Consider the following 20,938-nt stretch of genomic DNA (forward strand, 5'->3'; position numbering starts at 1 on the left):
AAAGGGCGGCAGGAAAGACGGGAACAGAAGAAACTCCTGAGGGCAGAGCCAGTGCCGCACCCAGGGATCTCACATGCCTTCTTAATCAGCTAACCTTGGCTTTCCCTTCTATAAAATGAGGAATTTGGAATCTACAATAAGGGTTTCCCAAGGTGCTGCTAGTGGCAAAGAAGCTGCCTGCCAAAGCAGGAGACATTAAGAGATTCAGGTTCAATCCCTGGGTTGGGAAGATCCCCTGGAGGAGAGCATGGCAACCCACTCCAGTATTCTTACCTGGAGAATTCCATGGACAGAGGAACCTGGGGGGCTACAGTCCATGGGGTTGCAAAGAGTCAGACACAACTGAAGTGACTTAGCATGGGGCCATATTGGGCCATCAGTCTTTCCTGGTCTGGCGTGAGCTGGATTTAAATTTGAAATTGACTGCTTTTAGGCGAGGCATTTGCACACATAGTTCCCATTCTAATTCATAGAGGTGGACCTAGCCTGCTTCTCTCATGGCTATATGCTTCTTACCTCCTAAGACATTTGAGTTTATGAACCTTAGAATGAGTCATCTCTGTTCAACTGAAAGATTCTATGGAACTGACACCTCCTAGATGACTCACATGGTTTATGGCCCTACATAATTTCATGTATTGTCCAAGCAATCTGATTTTTTTTTACCATTTATTTATGGTACTTAGATGAAATAAAAAATGAAAATAGACAGGCAAGTTGGATGGATTTGCCGTGAGCTCTTCTTACATTCTCTTTTGGGCAAATTCATCAGCTTGTGTTCAGGGACTCAAAACAAGGAGACTCAGGATTCGAGTCCAGGTCTGTCTGACTCTCACATCTAAGCTCTTCTCCTGTGTTGCTCACTCTTATCTAATTGTACCCCCAAATCTGCCTTTGCAACAGCACCTTGGAGAGAGCAGAAAAATTAAAAAAAAAAAAAGTCTGAGAAGGACCCTTATTCTTTGAAGAGCGTTTCAGAATCAGCTTCAAGTGCCTACACCTCTATCCCAGAAGTGCAGTATGTGTAGAGAGAGAGACAGTCCAAGAGACTGAGAACCAGAAGGGAATCAAGGACCCACCACCAAAAAAGGCTCTGGCAGAAATTTGCATGGGAATATTTGTGCGCCTTTATTTAGTTAGTCACTTCTGCCACATTTTTATTCATTCTACAAACACTTAGTGTCTACTTTTATCTGCTAGATATTATGGATAAAGAGAAAAATGAGATACAGTCTCTGTTATTAAACAAATGGGTGTATGCGTGCTAAACACCTCAGTCATGTCCGACTTTTTGCAACGCTATGGACTGCCTGCCAGGCTCCTCTGTTCATGGGATTCTCCAGGCAAGAATACTGGAGAGGGTTGCCATTTCCTTTTCCAGGGGATCTTCCCGACCCAGAGATCTAAACCGCATCTGTGTCTTCTGCATTGGCAGGTGGGTTCTTGACCACAAGCACCACCTGGGAAACCCTATTAGACATGTACTCTGGTGATAACAGTCCAAGGTGAGAGGTTCTGATGGCAGCCTAGGTGCCTTGTAGGAAAATGTTCCTAGCCCAGATAGTGAGGAAACCATGTTTTGAAGAATAAGAGGCGTTAGCTAGAGACAGAGCAGGGAAAGGGTCTTCTGGGAAGAGGAAACAGCACGAACAGAACAACTGCGGTCAGCTTAGTCCTGTCCTGAGTTAACCGGCTTCACTGAGTCCTCCTCATGACTGATTCTCAGGAAGAAAAGGACACCGCAGGGAAGAGGCCAATCAGCCTGTCTGGGCTGAATGGCAGACGCCCCGGCGCCAGCCTGCATGCTGTAACTACTGCCTCGTCCAGCATGGGGCAGACGCAGCCTTCCCACAGAGGGGCCTTATTCAGGATTGCTAATCACAACAAACTTTTCCACATGCATTATTTATATAACCCTCACCACAACCCTGTGATGTATTGCTATTAAGTGTTTCCACTCAACAGAGCTAACATAGGTCCAGAGGAGTTAAGAAACATGTCTAGAGTCACACAACGCTAGCAAATGGCTTTTGGTGCCTAAAAGCTCAGGCATGGTGCTTTTTCCCTCATAGTACAAGGATGGTGGTGATGATGATGTCAAGGAGAAGAAGATAGAAGAGAAGGAAGGAGACCAGAGAGTCAGGAAAACCAGCATTTCTCAGAAAGTTCCCCGTGATTTCGGATTTGTTTCCATCAGGTGCAGACAGGATTTGGAAGGCTGGGCTCTCACTTCTGGGGCTTCCAAACACACGATGTCCTGCCAGATATTGTCACCATGGCTAAAGGGATTGGGAATGGCTTTCCCATGGCAGCAGTCGTGACAACTCCAGGTAGGAACCATGGGCAGTTTGTGTCTGCTTCTGGGCCCCCTGCATCCCCAGTCGTAGAAAACATGTGTATTGTACCTAGTGTGGGCTGGGGACCGTCATGGAAACTACACACGCATTTCCCAAGTAATGTTAAAGGGAAACAGTCTGTCTGCCAGATTGTGGAAAAGATGGAAGAAAACCAGCCCTTTTTGCTCTTTGCTGTAGGGAAGACCAATTCTCCCAGCCTCACATTGAGATGTAGGGTTCTACTACATTGACAAGATCTAGGCAACAAAAACAAAACCAAAACCAAATCCAACACAAGGGATCCATGTTAACCAACCTGAAGTCAGTTAAAGTTTAAAGCTAAAGTATCCAAGGAGTCATATTCTTGAAGAACACTCCAACTTAGTCTTGCCACCCCAAAGAGCTATAGACTCAGCCTCCAGAGTGATAGTTTTCTCTGCTGATCATCAACAACTAAATACAATACAATCTCACTTAGCTAGAACAGTCTATAAAATGAACATTAGAATTAATTTTATTACCCGTTTTAGTGAAGTTTTACCGAGAATACTTTTACGAACCACTTATTATTGAAAATCTTAAGATTATTTCATTTATTTTTCCCACCAAGAGCAAGCACACTTGAGAAACTCCAAAGGATAATTAAGTGCCTTGTAATATTTCATTGCTTTTATGAAATGAGGAAAGATGGTGTTGAAGGTGAACTATAATGAACCGAATATATATTTTCACCCTCAGACCATCTGGAGATTGTTATGAAATCCTTGCTATGAGAGTTTTAAAAAATATTTCCTTCTTAGTCCCAAGAGTAGAATACAGAAAAAAGGCTAACTAATGAGGATTCATGTAAGTTCCCATAAATCAAGTTTTAAAGTACTTTTCAATTCACACAACACATTGAAGATTTTATTAGTAAACTTCTCATGGAGTAAATAAGCAATTTTTCCCCATCTATTGTATTCATCAGCTTGGTCTATCATAACAAGATATTGCAGGCTGGGTGGCTTAAACAACAGACATTTATTTTCCCACAGTTCAAGAGGCTAAAGTCCAAGGTCAGGGTAAGAGCCCAGTTGAGTTCTGGTGAGATCTGTCTTGCAGATGACCCTCTGGCTGTATCCTCATGCGTCCTTTTCTGCAGTGAGAAAGGGCTCTGGTGTCTCCTCTTCTTATGAGGGCACCAATCCTATTGGATTAGGGCTCCACCCTTATGACCTTAGTTGCCTCTAGGGAGTTGCATTGGGGGTTAGGGCTTCAACATATGAGTTGGGGATCCCTGAGGGGGGAGACACTTCCATCCATAACATCACTGTCATGAATTGGATGCCATGAAATATATTGTAAACACCTTTCTACAACATGAAAGTAAATATAATCCAAGTGGCATGATGAGAAATTATAGATGTGTCACTCTTTATCCACCTTTTATTTTCTCCCCCTAGATATTGCCAAGTCCTTAACCAAGCGCCTGCTTCACTTCAATACCTTTGGCGGGAACCCCATGGCCTGCGCCATTGGTTCAGCCGTGCTTGAGGTACGTTCCAGCAGCTGCTCATCACTCGTTTCACCAAACAACTACTTCAAAACTCCACACATATTATCAGGACTCTACCACAGGACATAATTCAAGTGGAGAGTTACTTCCTAGTCCCTGAATCTAAGTTTAGATTTCCAGGTATTATTCTACTCCCTCTCCCTTTTTTTGAAATCTACTATCAGTGCTTCATGTATTGGATATGAAATAATATATAATAAACCTCACACACATGGGAAACATAAGAATTCCCCTAGCTAGCTGGTAGCACTGAAATCTCTTTTGTGGTTTGATTGGTGTTTTATGGATGGTGGCATATGTTTTATGTTTTATGGTGACCAATGGCAATTTTTAATGTCAGTTAATTTTGGTCCTGTCTTGTATATGCTTCCTTACATTTGCTGTACTGTCATAAATGAAAAGACAAAAGAGCAAATGACTTCTATGCAATACCAACTAGGTGATTCAGCTGTGGTTCAGCACGAGCCCATTGATTTTTGCCTGTGGTCTCATCTGTTGGAAAAGGTTTGCATAATTATATGAATAAAAGCACTTGGTGCTAGTGGTAAAGAACTCCCCTGCTAATGCAGGAGACATAAAAGATGTGGGTTCAATCCTTGGGTCAGGAAGATCTCCTGAAGGAAGCATGGCAACCTGCTCCAGTACTCTTGCCTGGGAAATCCCTTGGACAGAGGAGCCTGACAAGCTGCAGTCCATAGCATCACAAAGAGTCGGACATGACTGAAGGGGCTTAGCATGCATGTGTTACATGCATAATAGCACTTGCTTAAATAAGTGTAACAAACTTCCTGAAAGACTGCACAAGAAATTATTAACAGTGGTTGTTTGTGGGGAGGGAAACAGTGGCTGGAGGACAGGGATCAGAGAGGCTCATTCTGCTCTTTGATTCTTTACTTTGTTATGTTTGAACAAAGCACATGTTTCACTTATTCAAAAAAAATAAATTTAAAAGTATTTTTCAATAAAAATAAGTAAAAGCTGCCCTTTCTAATTAAAAAGTATATTCAAATATGACTAAATCTCAAAAAGAGAAAGTGTGGGTAGGATGTGACATTTGTTTCATTCTGTAGAAATGCCAACTAGTGTTCTAAAGAACTAGTGTTAAAAGTGCTGTGTCACCTCAAACAATTTGGCAAGTAGGATGTAGGTGAACAAGGAGGTCTTAAAAACATCAAGTTCTGCCTGCAGTCATGCAGTTACTATTGGCTGCTTATAAATATACTGTACTGCTCATATGTGGTCCAGAATCACAGGTCTCTTACTATATAGCACAGGGAACTCTGCTGGATGTTATGTGGCAGCCTGGATGGGAGGGGAGTTTAGGGGAGAATGGATACATGTATATGTATGTCTGAGTCTCTATGCTGTTCTCCTGAAATGATTACAACATTGTTAGTCAGCTCTAGTACAAGATAAAAAGTTTAAAAAAGAAAAGAATCACAGATCTCTGCTGTGAGCGGAAGTAGGTGAAAATCCTTTTCTATCTCAGGTGCCCTGACTCTGGGCCCACACAGAGTCTCTTATTTTTCCTAAATGTTTACCCACTCCTGAAGATGAACAGGATATGAGGGAAGTGTTCCCTCTACCAAGCCTTTTTTTCTCCCTACAGCAGATCTTTCTATGAGACAAGGTATGGCCACATGACTTTGGGTTCCATTTGTCTGGTCAAGTTTTGTAAACAGGTCACGTACATTTATTTCTCAGTCCCTTTTGAAACTGTTTAAATAGAAAGTCATTTGGGGCTTTCTCTCAACAGGTGATTAAAGAAGAAAATCTACAAGAAAATAGCCAAGAAGTTGGCACCTATATGTTGCTGAAGTTGGCTAAGCTGCGGGATGAATTTGAAATTGTAGGAGATGTCCGAGGCAAAGGTCTCATGATAGGAATAGAAATGGTGAAGGATAAGGTAGGTGGTGATCTACTGGTCTCTCTGTAGCTTCTTGGGGCAGCAAGAGTTAAGGCAGGAAGCTCAGCTACAAGCTCATTCATTCAGAGATAGAGCCAGCAAAGACTGCAAGACTCAGTGAAGCTCATTAGAAATGAGTAGAGAGAGTTGGGGCTTCCCCAGCAGCTCAGCGGTAAAGAATCCACCTGCCAATGCAGAAGACACGGGTTTGATCCCTGGGTTAGAAAGATCCCCTGGAGGAGAGCATGGCAACCTACTCCAGTATTCTTGCTTGGAGAATCCCATGAACAGAGGATCCTGGCTGGCTACAGCCTATGGGGTTGCAAAGAGTCAGACACAACTGAAGCAACTGATCGTGACAGAGAGCACTGAGTATAAACATGGAGAGTTCTAGAGGAGTGAGGAGGAGAATTTGAAAGAGGGAGCCGATAGTATTCTTGCCAGAGTAGGCACAGAACATCAGCAATGACTGATTATTTCGCATTAGAAATACAAAGAAGGGGAGAATTATTTGGGGAGGGGCAGGCAGCCCAGAGAGCTAGTAGCAGGGAAAAGGGCCAGGAGAAAGCTGTGGTGATGGTTTGGGTGAGGATGTTAAAGATTTATAGGGTTTTGTGTTTATTTGTGAATGGACTTTAATCTCTCAGGTAACCAGGTGGAATGAGACTTTCTGATGACATACCCCACTGTGACCTCAAACTCAATATGACGACAATTGAATTTAGTATTTTCTCTTAAGCCAGTGATTCTTCCCAAGGTCACTGTTTCTGTTCTGTATCTCCACTCTTCTCCCAATTCCCCAGCCTCAAAACCACCAAATCATCTGTGGCTCCTTCTCTCTCCTTATTTCTAATGTGAAGTCTTATTGATTCTTTCTTCACCATGTTTCTCAAATCTTTCCCACAGTTCCTCCTGCTGCCCCGAGGGTCCATGTCAGTAGGAAATTGTCCCAATCCTCCATGAAAGTAAAATCTAGATCCTCAGAGGAGAGCGACAGCAGGAGGATTCTGGCACGGGAAGGAATAGTCAGATCGATGCCTTCCCCCTAATTCTTATCCATGGGAGATGTCTTGCTGTCTGCTCTCACCATGCCATCCTAATTTAGAAGGTCTGATGCTCAATTCTTTCAATATTCAGCCCAGACCATGGATATAAGACTTTTCCCTTACCACCACACAGCAGAGACAGTACAAGGCTGTAATGTTTAATTAAGATTGGAAAGCTACAGGAAGACAACAGGAAGAGTACTGCAATATAAGAACAGGCCCTCTGGCTCACAAGCTGTGACATCCACATCTTCAGCTTGGGGCCCTGTCAAAGGCTGTTTTAAAATTCAGACGAGTCCTCTCCCAACCCAGGAGCTCCCTCAAGGATATCTAGGCTCCTCAAAGCCCAGAATCCCCCGAGGAAAGCCCCATGAGAGAGAAGGCAGTCCTCCCTTCCCCGCTAGTCCAAACCCAATGAGTGTGCTTCAAGACATGTGGACAGAGACACTCATCAGGTCTTGGGTTGTCCTGGTAAAACATCAGAATTCTCCCAAATGGCCACTGATACCAAACAAGCTAAGTGATGGTACATCCGTACTATGTGGCACAGAAATATATGTGACATGGGAATATGTGCAGACTGTATTATGGAAAAAATAAGACAGGCTATAAAATAGTATATATAGAATGAGCTCTTTTCCTCTTCTCTCTGCCCTTCAGTAGTTGTAAGCATGGGGTCTGAAGGAACTTCTCTATCGCTAATTCTATCCATTGTCCCCTCAATGACAGTACATTCAAATACTGCTCAAACTTTTCCCCAGTCATGAAATATGATACTCGCTTCTCTGTCTCTAGCTTTGGAAATCCTAGCCTTTTTCAAGATCTGACTCTTCCCCACACCTCCTCCTTAAAGCTTGCCTTTGCTTCTCCTGTCTAAAGGGACTCCAGCCTTCAGAGAATCCCTCTCCTACTCCCTGTCTAAAGAGCTCCTTTGAAAGGATCTTTCAAATCATGTACTTGTTGATTCAATTTTCAAGTATCAACATCTTTTTTTCCTATGTAAATTATATGCTTTTGAGGCCAGGAAATACACAGATGGTGAGCACTTTACCAGTGTTAATTGATTGATTTCAGGCCCCTGCAACACTTCAGACCACTTTCATGTAATTGAAACAGTACAGAACTTGGCTTTGATGCTGTATTGATGTATATGATGTATTGATGCTGTACAATATAACCCAGATTTAAAACTCCCATGTGCTATTGGTAAGGATGTGAACTGGATACAGCCCTTTGGACAGAAATTCATCTGTGTCTATTAAAAGATTAAATGTATACATTTTGACCTAGCCATTCCACTTATAGAGATGTGTCCTAGAGAAATAGTCACAGATGTGTGTAGATATCAATAAGTGAGGATGTTTGCAATATTTTTTATGATCATAAACAAAAATAGAAAACCACATATATGTCCAAAAATAGGAGGTGAAACAAATTGCTCTACCAACAAGCAACAAAATACTAGGCAGTCTTTAAAAAGACTAGGTCCATGAGGGTGGGATGATTTGAGAGAATAACACTGAAACATGTATATTACCATATGTGAAACAGATCACCAATCCAGGTTCGATGCATGAGACAGGGTGCTCAGGGCTGGTGCACTGGGATGACCCTGAGGGATGGGATGCGGAGGGAAGTGGGAGGGGTCTCAGGGTGGGGAACATGTGTACACCCATGGCTGATTCATGTCAATGTATGGCAAAAACCACTACAATATTGTAAAGCAATTTGTCTCCAATTAAAATAAATTAATTAATTAAAAAAAATAAAATAAGACTAGGTCCAGATACACTGACATGGAAAGATGTTCAGGATACATTGTAAATTGTTCAAAGCAAATGCAAAACATTATAAAGGATGAATTATTTTTAAAATGTGCATTTAAATGCATCTGTATGCATAAAAAATTTGTCTCGTTCACACCAAATTACTAACAGGCAGTGTCCCTAGGAGTAGGATTTTAGGAAGAGAAACTTCCAATTTTTACTAAATGCATGTCCATACTGCTTTAAGGAGTTTTTCCCAATAACCATGAATACTTTTATATTGTTTAAATGAAAACCTACCCTATCAAAACAAGTTGAAAAACAAAAACAAAATAAACAGGAAGCTACATTATACCCTCAAGAAGAGGCTAGTTACTAACATGCCTATTTGATTACGGGGCTGGTGGAACTTAGGTTCAAGCACGGAGCCAGGTCAGGCTGTCCTGTGGCTTTGCCTTGTTAGATTTTTTCAACCGTGCTTTTCTCTGCATATGCCTACAAGAGGGTCAATTAGTCTTGGCAGTTGAGGCTAGGGAGTGATAAAAAAGGACAGAGGAGCAGAGAGGGAGCTGGCTCAGACCAGGGTGAGACTAAAGTCCCTCCCCAGGCCCCTGATGGCCACCCAGACCCCAGCAACCCAGCTGCCCCTCAGGAACCCTTCCTGACCTCTGAACTCTCATCCCCTAAACCATGCTCGACTTCTTTCTAGTTTCTACAGTTTGTGCTGTTCTGTGCTTAGTTGCTCAGTCGTGTGTGACTCTTGGTGATCCCATGGACTGTAGCCCACCAGGCTCATCTGGATCCTCCAGGCAAGAATACTGGAGTGGGTTGCTACGCCCTCCTCAGGGGATCTTCCCAAGCCAGGGATTGAACCCAGGTCTCTCACATTGCAAGTGGATTCTTTACCAGCTGAGCTACCCAGGAAGCCCTTTCACCATTTAGCCCTAAATTATATTGCCATATTTTAGTCTTCCCTCATGAGAGCCTCAGGGACAAGCAGGACAACATTTTGGATCAGTGAGGTGATCCTAGTCTTTTATTCCATCATGGGTCCTCTTCTTGTCTGAACATTTGAATAATATTTTCCTAGTCTTAAAGCCTCACAACAGATGGAGAATATAGACCTCTCTGGAAGGTACAGTCTGAGTCTGTGCTCAGCCACTGGCACCTAACCAGGAAAGGATTCAGGGTGGATGGAGTAAGGGGATGGATACCCAAGCCTAGGGGAAGGCAGATGGGAAGCGCAGAGCAGAAAAATGAAGCTGGGAGCACGGGAGGGAGCCCTCCTCCACCTCACAGGGATCGCAGGGGCTGGCCCATGAGCCAGGATCATGCCTTCGAAGCTAGAGAGCCAGACCCAGTGCTGATGCTCTCAGGGCTGTGCCACAGAAGACAGGCCAGTGGCAGTGACAGTGCTCAGCGCTCACAACTGAGGGACCACAGCCCAGCATCTGAAGAGCATTTACAAACACAGATGCCTAAGCCCTGCTCTACAGGCTTCCCAGGTGGCTCAGTGGCAAACAATCCACCCGCCAGTGCGGGTTCAGTCCCTGAGTCAGGAAGACCCCCTAGAGAAGGAAATACCAACCCACTCCAGTATTCTTGCCTGGAGAATCCCCACGGACAGAGGAGCCTGGTGGGCTACAGTCCCTGGGGTCACAAGAGTTGGACATGACTGAGCAACTTAGCACACAGCACATAATGTTAAGATGGGATCGTGGTAAAGTGCTAGTGGGAAAGAACCCGCCTCCCAGTGCAGGAGACATTAAGAGATGTAGATTTGATCCCTGGGTTGGGAAGATCCCCTGGAGAAGGGTATGGCAACCCATTCCAGAATTCTTGCCTGGGAAATCTCATGGACAGGACGGCCAGGCGGGCTACTGTCCCTGGGGTGGCAAAAGAGCGGGACATGACTTAACGACTAAATAAAGCCCTACCCCAAGTAATCAATAGGCCTGACCTGAGGTCTAAATGTCTGTAGTTCAAAATGGCTTCCAGATGATGCAGATGCAGGGTCAGACTTGACTACAGAGGGAGCATTGGTATCCCCAGTCCAATGTCATCAGACGGGTGCTGGCAAGCCTGGGCCCACAAGTAGTCACCACCTTCAGATGCCATGTGACCTGAAACAACCGCTGGGTTTCCAGAGAGCTTACCTCTCCTGACCCTGGAGTAGTAAGTCTTGGGTGAAAAAGTGCAAATTCCACAAGGAGGGAAGACGAGGACATAGGGCCCCACTGTGGCTGCCCTGGCTGTGCTGTGGCTCAGGGAGAGCTTGGGCTGTTTGTGCCCTTGTGCAACTTCTGAGCCATTTCCTGGACTCTGAAATGAACTTTTTACAGGGACAAAACCAAGTGAAGACTCGAGGACAATTTCCACACAAATACAGCAGGCTCCAAATATGGCTATTACAGAATCAACCTCCTGGGGTAACCACCTGCAGTGCCAAGATTCACTGGCGATCTGCACTCAACTTCATCTTGTCTTTGGGAATCTGGAATGAATTGGGATAAAAAAACAGATATTTTTAATAACTCCACCCCCCAAAATAAATCCTATCCAGAAATTAACAGCTTTATTCAATTACAGGGGGAGAGAGATTGAGAGGGAGGGTAGACCATTGATTGCTTCAGTTGCTTTTATTTTTTTATTTATTTTTTTTTTAACTTTACAATATTGTATTGGCTTTGCCATATATCAACATGAATCCGCCACAGGTATACACATGTTCCCCGTCCTGAACTCTCCTCCCTCTCCATACCATCCCTCTGGGTCGTCCCAGTGCACCAGCCCCAAGCATCCAGTATCGTGCATCGAACCTGGACTGGTGACTCATTTCATATATGATATTATACATGTTAAAATGCCATTCTCCCAAATCATCCCACCCTCTCCCTCTCCCACAGAGTCCAAAAGACTGTTCTATACCTCAGGGTCTCTTTTGCTGTCTCGTATACAGGGTTATTCTTACCATCTTTCTAAATTCCATATATATGCGTTAGTATACTGTATTGGTGTTTTTCTTTCTGGCTTACTTCACTCTGTATAATAGGCTCCAGTTTCATCCACCACATTAGAACTGATTCAAATGTATTCTTTTTAATGGCTAAGTAATACTCCATTGTGTATATGTACCACAGCTTTCTTATCCATTCATCTGCTGATGGACATCTAGGTTGCTTCCATGTCTTGGCTATTATAAACAGTGCTGCGATGAACATTGGGGTACACGTGTCTCTTTCAATTCTGGTTTCCTCAGTGTGTATGCCCAGCAGTGGGATTTAATTTCTCTTAGAAGTAATGTCTTTAATTGTTCAAATGTCAAACATAGAATATTTTTTTAATGTATTTACAGGAGAGCCGCCAGCCTCTTCCCCGTGAAGAAGTAAATCAAATCCACCATGACTGCAAATGCATGGGGCTTCTGATTGGCAGAGGCGGCCTTTTCTCTCAGGTAAGAAAAAGGCTGGTCTTTACCTATCAGTTTAGGTAGGCATGTCCTAATGTCCCGACGCCGGTCCCTTTCCTTCACGCCTGTGAGAGGGGAACCCAGTTCCACTTCGTCTAGGCCTCACTGCTCGGTGCTGTGTTTAGTCACTCAGTCGAGTCTGACTCTTTGTAACCCCGTGGACTGTAGACCACCAGACTCCTCTGTCCATGGAATTCTCCAGGCAAAAACACTGGAGTGGATTGCCATGCTCTCCTCCAGGGGACCTTCCCAAGCCGGGGACTGAACCCAGGTCTCCTACATTGCAGGCAGATTCTTTACCATCTGAGCCACCAGGGAAGCCCAGCCTTTATAGCTCCGATGTTTACAAAAGAAAGGGGCAGTTATGCCTTTAGGCCACTAGAGGGCGCCATGCTAAATGGTTTGGTTCCCACGGTTCTGTGGGGAATGGACACAGGGGACAGTCTAAGGTGGCAGAAACGGACTGTACTGACAAACCAGAGGACTTACAGGATGGGTTATAACAGTGTCATAATGGTCATGCATAAATAGCTTGTCTCATGTATGAATTAGTTCTAACCTCTGTAAGAGCAATCCTAGTTATTTTGAACTCAGTGCTAGACTCTAACCCTGTGAATCCCAGTCTACCAAGCTTTAGTGGCCACTGTAGCCAGGAGCAATGTCACAGTGCTGGCAGGCCCAGGTGACCCTGTGGAGGAGGCGGGGGACCACCCTGGCTGGGTCCCTGATGAAGAACTCAAAAGCAGCCACTCCCAGGGCTCTTTTCCTTCAGGCTGGGAAAGGCAGAGACCAAGCTCTCCCTGCCCCAAACTCCTGGAAAAGCCAAGCACAGCCCTGCAGTCTGGACCCTGGTGTGGCCCTGCCGTGGGCAGGGGCTGCTACTGCTGTAAAGTGAGCTGCCCACTCCATCTCTCACATCCCAGGACCCTCTCCAGGAATATGCTCCAGGACAGAGATTTAAGATTTAGGGTCACGCCTGTTCCTCACCTAAGTTGTCCTTGGCCTTTGGCCTCTTTCTTTCCCATTTCAAACATGGGTCATCCTTCCTAGTCTCTCTGCTCCATTCTGCCCCTCAGTCTATTTCAGCAAGCACTCTTGACCGATGCTTCTTAGAGAAAATGGAAGCTATTAGGCAAGGTCCCTGCAGACGCTCCTCTGTCGGACCCATTTCCCACCTCCTTTCCTAAAGGTTAGGGAGAACGAGTCATCCCTCCTGTTCAGATCTGGATCTGCCACCTGTGCTCTGGACCCTCCGCACTCCCTCCACTTAAGGAAACAGGTCTGGGTCCTCTTGTTTCTGCAGCTTTTCCTTAGCTTCCCATCAGCTTGTAAACAAAGAAACTGAAAGCTCTCCCAGCCCAAACCAAACCATAGCAAACAAAACCAGAGGAGCACTTTTGCCTGGAAATGCTGAGTTTTGTCTAGTCCTGGTCCTAGATATTTTTCCATATGAATCAGACAGAGAAAATTAATGATTCAAAATCCCAAGATGGGCCACTTATGAAATAAGATAGGAAACAGTTCATTGTTTACTTGCTTCGTTATTCCTTAGTTACCTGGCACACACGTAAGTGCTAAGGAGCCACTGGTAAGCTGGATACAAAAGCTACAATGATAAATAAGATTTATCCTTCCCTCCATGGAGCTGGCAGAGGAGAAAGGCATAAACAGGAAATTATAATACAATATAGGAAGCTTGCGGATAACCATAAAAAGGGATAGTATAGGAGGAAAGAGAAGGGACTCCTGGGTCAGCTTTTCTGGCTAGGCTGAGCCTTAAACAGTGATAAACTCTCAAAGCACACATAGAAACATGGCAGTGTGTGAAGAGCTACACACACAAACACACTCACACAAACACACACATACCATGGGACTGGAGCAGGAGATGGAAGGCTGTGAGTAGTAAAGATGAGAAGTCTTACTACTTTTCAGACGCTGTTCGAAAACTCTTTGCATACATTGATTCATTTAATCCTCTCAACACACCTATGAAATAAGTTATTATTATCCTTATTTTACAGATGAAGAAAAGCAGGCACAGAGAGGTTAAGTAAGTTGCCCAAGTCGCACAGCTAGGAAGGTGCCCAAGTCACATAGGATCCAGACTCAGGCAGCCTGATTTCTGAATCTGTCCTCTGAGGAAGGTAAAGCTGAGGGGACATGACTGGAGACAGGGAGTGCAGGTGGAGGCTGATGATTTTGTTTGATCTTGAACAGCAGCAGTAGCGATAGAGGAGAAACAGAGAGCAGTCGGGCAGGGAAATGCACAGGGCTTGGGTATGAAGGAAGGGGAGCGTCAAGGATGACTCCCTCGGGGAGTGTGAGGATGAGTGCAGCTTCAGACTTGTTCCCTTTCCTTCTTAGACAAGTCTGTAGATCAGAGGAAAAAATTAAGGCAAGGATCACAATTTGGAGGTCATCAACGTAGAAGTGGGGAGTGGAGGAGATCTCCTGGGAAGGGAGTCTGGATGTGAAATGCAGAGAGGTGAGGAGAGACACATGGGTCATATCAGCATTTAAAGGGCAGGTGGAATAAGAGGTACCCAGATGGAGACAAAACACTGGCAGAGAGGGACTTCCCTGATGGGCCAGTGCTAAGACTCCTCGCTGTCAGTGCAGGGGGCCCGCGTTCGAGCCTTGGTCAGGGAACTAGATGCCACAACTAAGACCTGGCACAACCAAAGAAATAAATATGTAAAAATCAACAACAACAGGCAGAGAGCTGTGAGGAGAGTGGGAGGTCATAGAAGCAAGAGTGGAGAGGTTTGGGAAGCGGGAGGGATTGGAATGCTAAATGCGGATGAGAAGACCAGAAAGGATAAGGGCTGGGATGTGCTCATTGGATTCTGCACTCAGCAAGTGACTAGTAGCTTTAGTCAGAGTGGAGTCAGAAGGCTGGTGGGACAGAAACCAGACTGCACTGGGTTGAGATGTGAATAGAGGGAAGGCAGAATAAAAGATAATGGCCAATAGCATCAACCAGACTTTTTATTTATTAAGTATAACAAAAGGAAGGATAATGTTTGTATGGTAGCTAGAAGGGACCAGGAAGGTCAACACATTTTTATTTGTATCCAGTACTCTTGCCTGGCCCCTTCATGGGTCACTGCCTTGTGACAAAGGGCTTGTGAACTCAATGAAGCTATGAGTCATGCTGTGCAGGGCCACCCAGGACAGACAGGTCATAGCAGAGAGTTCTGACAAAATGTGATCCATTGGAGGAGAGAAGGCAAATCACCCCAGTGTACTTGCTGGGAGAACCTTATTAACTATATAAAAGGCCAAAAAGATGTGACACCAAAAGATAAGTCCCCCAGGTCTGACGTTGTCCAATATGCTACTGGGGAAGAGCGAAGGTTCAGCGTTATGCGAACCAAGAACTTCCAGATGTCCAAACTGGGTTTAGAAAATGAAGAGGAACTAGAGGTCAAATCGTCAACATTCACTGTATTATAGAGAAAGCAAGGGAATTTCAGAAAAATATCTATCTCTGTTTCACTGACTACGCTAAAGCCTTTCATGGTGCGGATCGTGACAAACTGTGGAAAGCTCTTAGAGGACGGGAACACCAGGCCATCCTGCCCATCGCCTGTATGTGGGTCAACAGGCAACAGTTAGAATCCTGTATGGAACGACTGCTTGTTTCAAGACTGAGAAAGGATTACAGCACAACTGTCTGCTGTCACTCTGTTTATTTCATCTATACGCTGAGTACACCATGAGAAATACTGGGCTGGATGAGTTACAAGCTGGAAATCAGAATAGGTGGGAGAAATATCAACAACCTCAGATATGCAGACAATACCACTCTAATGTTAGAAAGCAAAGAGGAACTAAAGAACATCTTGATGAGGGTGACGGAGGAGCGTGAAAGAGCCAGCTTTAGACGAAATATTTTTTAAAAACGTAGATAGTGGCATTTGGCCTCATTACTGCATGGCAGATAGAAGGGGAAAAGGTGGAAGTAGTGACACATTTCCTCTTTTTTGACTCCAAAATCACAGAGAACAGTGACTGCAGCCATGAAATCAGAAGACGATTGCTCCTTGGCAGGAAAGCGATGACAAACCCTAGTGTGTTGAGAGACACCACTCTGTCAACAAAGGTCCATATAGTCAAGGCTATGGTCTTTCCAGTGGTCACATACCGTTGTGAGAGCTGGACCATAAAGAAGGCAGAATGCCAAAGAATTGAAGCCTTCAAACTGTGGTGCTGGAGAAGACTCCTGAAAGTCCCTTGACAACAAAGAGATCAAACTAGTCACTCTTAAGGGAGATCAACCCTAACTATTCACTGGAAGGACTGATGCTGAAGCTGAAGCTCCAGTATTTTGGTCATCTAATTTGAACAGATGACTCATTGGAAAAATCCCTATTGTTGGGAAAGAGAAGGGCATCAGAGGATGAGATGGCTGGATGGCATCACTGATGCAATGAACATGAACTTGGGCAGACTCCGGGAGATGGTGAGGGACATGGAGGCCTGGCGTGCTGCAGTCCATGGGGTTGCAAACAGTCGGACACAACTGGGTGACTGAACAACAACAACAGCTCTTACCTGGAGAATCCCATGGATAGGGGAACCTGGCAGGCTACAGTCCATAGGGTCACAAAGAGCCAGACATGACTGAAGAGACCTGGCATGCATGCATACATGTGTGGCTTGGATTCGATTTACAAGAGCTTTAAGTGTGCTTATTTATAGGCTGAGGGGAAGTTGAGGAGGAGGTGAAGATGCAAGTGAATGCAGAGATGTTTCCTGGAGGGGAGGTGAATGGCGTTTCATGGGCCAAAGGCACAGGTGGAAAATTTGGAGTCGAATACTAGAGACAGTTCATTCTCTGAACCTTCAGGCAAGAATATAAGAATGCACGTGGGAGCGAGCAAATTTACAGAGCGCTCTTGCCTGACAGTCTCTGGAAGCATGAGGCAAGAGTGTCTGTGAAATAGAGTGAGGGGTGTGGGAGTTGAGCCAGGGATGACAGAGGACCTGAACGTTTAGGGCTCCAGCAGAAGCAGGACTCTGCTTTACTTGGTGTGTGAGTCCACCAGCGGCTTGAGTTTCTTTACCGCTTCTCAGCTGTCTGTTGGAGCACAGTTCTGTGCTAGCTCTGACCGGGGCTGGGACTTCGCTGTGTGGGTACAGCAGCAGGAGGGCAGAAAGGGGCAGGTGAGAGAGTGGTTCATATCCCCAACCCTGTGCTCCGAGCTGGGTCGGAAGGGGAGGCGGAGATCTAGGCGGAGTGACAGATCCACAGATCATGGAGGCATGAGGAAACTGCTAAAGTTTCCATGAGAAAGGCAGAGGCAGTGGGGATCAGAAATTGAAGAATTCCTAGTGAAGATGAGGCTTGTGGGGCTGGCCTGGGATGTGCAGGAATGCAGAGGAGGATCATAGATGAAGTTTCTGGAACATGTGGCGATCAAGAAACTGAGAAATGGGACTTCCCTGGTGGTCCAGTGGTTAAGACTCCATGCTTCTAATTCAGGGGGCTCAGGTTCAATTCCTGGTCAAGGAACTAGATCCTACATGCTGCAACTAAGACCCAGCACAGCCAAATAAGTAAAATTAAAAAAAAAGAAATGGAGATGCTAGTTTGCTGGGTTTTACACAGGGACACAGAAGTCAACCTCAGCGGTGGCAGAATTGGAGGGTGAATAAGGCCTAAGACCTCAGTGGAGGTGGCTCAAGGACCAGGAGGTCAGCAGATGACAAAAATGAAGAGAGGCAGAGAAGATGGTACCAGAATTGTTGAGACTAGAGGATGAATGGCCTGGATACAGCACTGGGTCAGGAGGAGACCAACCCTTGAGGGAAATATAAGGAGTGTTATGAAAGCAAGATGTTGGATTCCCAGTCTAGTGCATTTCCCTGAAATCATAGTTCATTCTGTGGTGACCCTTTCCTCTATTTTTCCTTTGTCTCCTCAGACTTTCCGCATTGCGCCCTCAATGTGCATCACTAAACCAGAAGTTGATTTTGCGGTGGAAGTGTTTCGCTCTGCCTTAATTCAACACATGGAGAGAAGAGCTAAATAAAATTTTCAAGAATAAAAACACCACAAGCCTCAAGAACTCCCCACTTATGTTCAAGAGCTAATCTGAGAAATTCCAGAACCACTGGTCTTGGTTCTATGGTTCACTGCTTACCAGCCATGTTTGTTAGCAGAGTCCCTATTATCCCCCATTACCTTGAGAAAGCCATCCTTCAGGAAAGGATCTGACTCCCTAGCTCAGAGAATAAATCCTAATTAATCTGGGTTAATTATGGTAACTTGACTCCCCTCTGTGGTGAATGTTTATACCTGATATGTGATATGATTCCTCCAGGAAAATCTTCCGGTGGAGGTGCCTTCTGGGAAATGTTTCTTCATCCTCTGCTCTTCATCTTCAGAAAAGATGTCTTCTTCTTGCACCAAAGCATCAGATGTCAGGGTAGGATGGCTCCAACCACAACAACCACTTTGCAGTCTTGAGGACAAAGCTTATTTGCTGAGGTTGGAAGGTAGAGAGAAGCTGAGCTCTTAATGACGTCATCAGGCCACTGAATTACCCTGTCCTGGAGCCACCTTACCTTCGGGCTTCTTCTTATACGAGAAAATAAATCCAATAGACCACACAAGTCTTTTAATTTTTCTCTTATTACAATCATAAGCATCCTGAGAAATGAGGCAGAAAATAGCCCATGTAGATAACGTCCTGTCCTTTGACTCCCTTAAAATGTCTATCCGAGTCTTCTTTGTCTCCGCTGCCATCATCCTACCCAGGACTAAATTCTCATTACTCCTATTTTTTTTAATACTATGTCTGAAATTATTTATAATAAGACTTGTAGCGGTCTACACATATTTTTATACTTTCTTTTTTTAATATTCATTTCCAATGTGGTTGATCACAGGATATTGAATATAGACAGTTCCCTGTGCTATACAACAGGATGTTGTTGTTTATGCATTCTAAATGTAATAGTTTACAGATATCTACCAACCCCCAAACTCCTAGTCCATCCCTCTTCCTCCCTGGCTCCCCTTTGGCAACCACAAGTCTCTTCTCTATATGTCTAGGCGTCTGCTTTCATTTTGTAGATTCCTATTAAAATAGCCTCCAAGAAGTTCCCAAACCTTATCATCATTAGAATGCACATTCATAGCACTTCTTTTCCATACATGTGCACCACTTGTCTTAAAATTGACTTAATAGGGCTCCCTTGGTGGCTCAGTGGTAAAGAATCCACCTGCCAATGCTGGAGACACTGTTTGAAGATCCCACATGCTGCGCAGCAACTGAGCCCATGTGCCACAACTATTCCTCCTGTGCTCTGGAGCCTGGGAGCCACGACTACTGAAGCCCAAGCAGCCTAGAGCCTGGACTCCACGACGAGAGCAGCCACCGCAATGAGAAGCCCGTGCACTGCACCCAGAGCAGCTCCTGCTTGTCGCAACTGGAGAAGAGCCTGTGCAGTGATGAAGACCCAGTACAGCCAAAAACAAATGTTTTGTCAATTATTTTTTATAAAACATACTGGCCAGCCGAGACCCTATCCTTAACGCAATCAGAAGAAGATCCATAAAACTGAATGGGAAGTCACTTTCTCAGCCTGTCATTCAGTTAGTTTGAGCTGTGTCCCAGTTTGAAGCGCCATCCTAATGGTCTACCCCTGAAGTGTTTGTTCCACCGAGACATGCTGCACCTCACTGCTGGGTTTGTCTCCCTCAGGCATTGACTTAAAAATGGGCTTCCCTTGCACAAAACTTGCCAGTGGCTCCGCACATTCCTTTAGAAAAGATTAAAACCCCTGCAACAAGGAGCGCAATGCCTTCTCATAGCCAGTACCCAAACAGAGCAAACACTTTAGAAATGCTCTGTTTGGGCACAATGGAAAGATGATTGGATTATGGGCCAAATAACCTGAATTCTAAACTCAGTTCTCCCATGAATTGGCTATAGATGACCTTGGCAAAGACTTTTCACCTCTTTTTGACCTCCTTTTCCCAGGCATATCAGTGCTTGCCCTTCCTACTTTCTAAGTTGTCCTGGGAATCAAGTAAGCTACCAGATGTAAAAGTGCTTGCAAACTAATGAACCAAGCAAATAGCAATTTCTTCTTCCAAGCTACATTCCCTTTCTCTCCTTCACAATAAAATCTCCTAAGAGCAGTTTTTTTTGCTCCAGTGTACTTCCTTGCCTCCTGTCGTGCCTCAATAACTAGGACCTCATTCTGGCCTCTTGTTTTTGGGCAGCTACCTTCTCTAAAGCCCACTATTGACTTTCGTATGGCCCAAATCTCCTTATGGCCAAAATGTTTCCTTTGAATATTCTTTCTAAACAACTGCTGCTTCTTGAACTGATTTCCTTAGATTCTGCATTGTGGTCCTTCTATCTCAGATGCCACCTTCACAGTCTCCCTGGCAACTTCTCCACTACAGGGTTCTGTCCTGGGCCATTTGTTCCTTGCTAGACTCTCTCCCTATCAGCAGCCTCCTCTACTTGGGAAATATCCCCTAACTTGACTATACTGATGACTTGCAAATATTCACCCTATAGACTCAACCTGTTTGAAAGTGAAAGCCATGGACTGTAGCCTGCCAGGTCCTCTCTCCATGGAATTCTCCATGGCAGAATACTGGAATGGGCAGCCCTTCCCTGCTCCAGAGGATCTTCCCAGCCCAGGGGTCCACCTGGTGCCTCCTGCACTGCAGGTAGATTGTTTACCAGCTGAGCCCCAATTCCAAGATTTTAGCTGTCTAGACACCTTCACTTGGATGTTGCCAGGACACTTCCGATTCAACATTTCTAACACAAAACACACTGAATTTCTCTCCTACAATGAATTTCTTCTTGATTAATGAAACTTTTGT

The 20,938-nt window shown here is 44.8% G+C and overlaps 1 protein-coding gene across 1 annotated transcript in view; it reads left to right on the forward strand.

Moving 5' to 3' along the window:
• AGXT2 (alanine--glyoxylate aminotransferase 2) overlaps nucleotides 1-18,331 on the forward strand; it is a 43,759-nt gene extending 25,428 nt beyond the window's left edge. The window contains exons 10-14 of the mRNA XM_055554851.1: nucleotides 2,198-2,330; nucleotides 3,779-3,870; nucleotides 5,648-5,797; nucleotides 11,965-12,063; nucleotides 18,012-18,331. Coding sequence (XP_055410826.1) covers nucleotides 2,198-2,330; nucleotides 3,779-3,870; nucleotides 5,648-5,797; nucleotides 11,965-12,063; nucleotides 18,012-18,119 — 582 coding nt within the window. The 3' untranslated portion in view covers nucleotides 18,120-18,331. The remainder of the gene's footprint in view (nucleotides 1-2,197; nucleotides 2,331-3,778; nucleotides 3,871-5,647; nucleotides 5,798-11,964; nucleotides 12,064-18,011) is intronic.
• The last annotated feature ends 2,607 nt before the right edge of the window (nucleotides 18,332-20,938 follow it).

Source organism: Bubalus kerabau, chromosome 18 (assembly GCF_029407905.1).
Source record: "Bubalus kerabau isolate K-KA32 ecotype Philippines breed swamp buffalo chromosome 18, PCC_UOA_SB_1v2, whole genome shotgun sequence".
Taxonomy (NCBI): Eukaryota; Metazoa; Chordata; class Mammalia; order Artiodactyla; family Bovidae; genus Bubalus; species Bubalus kerabau.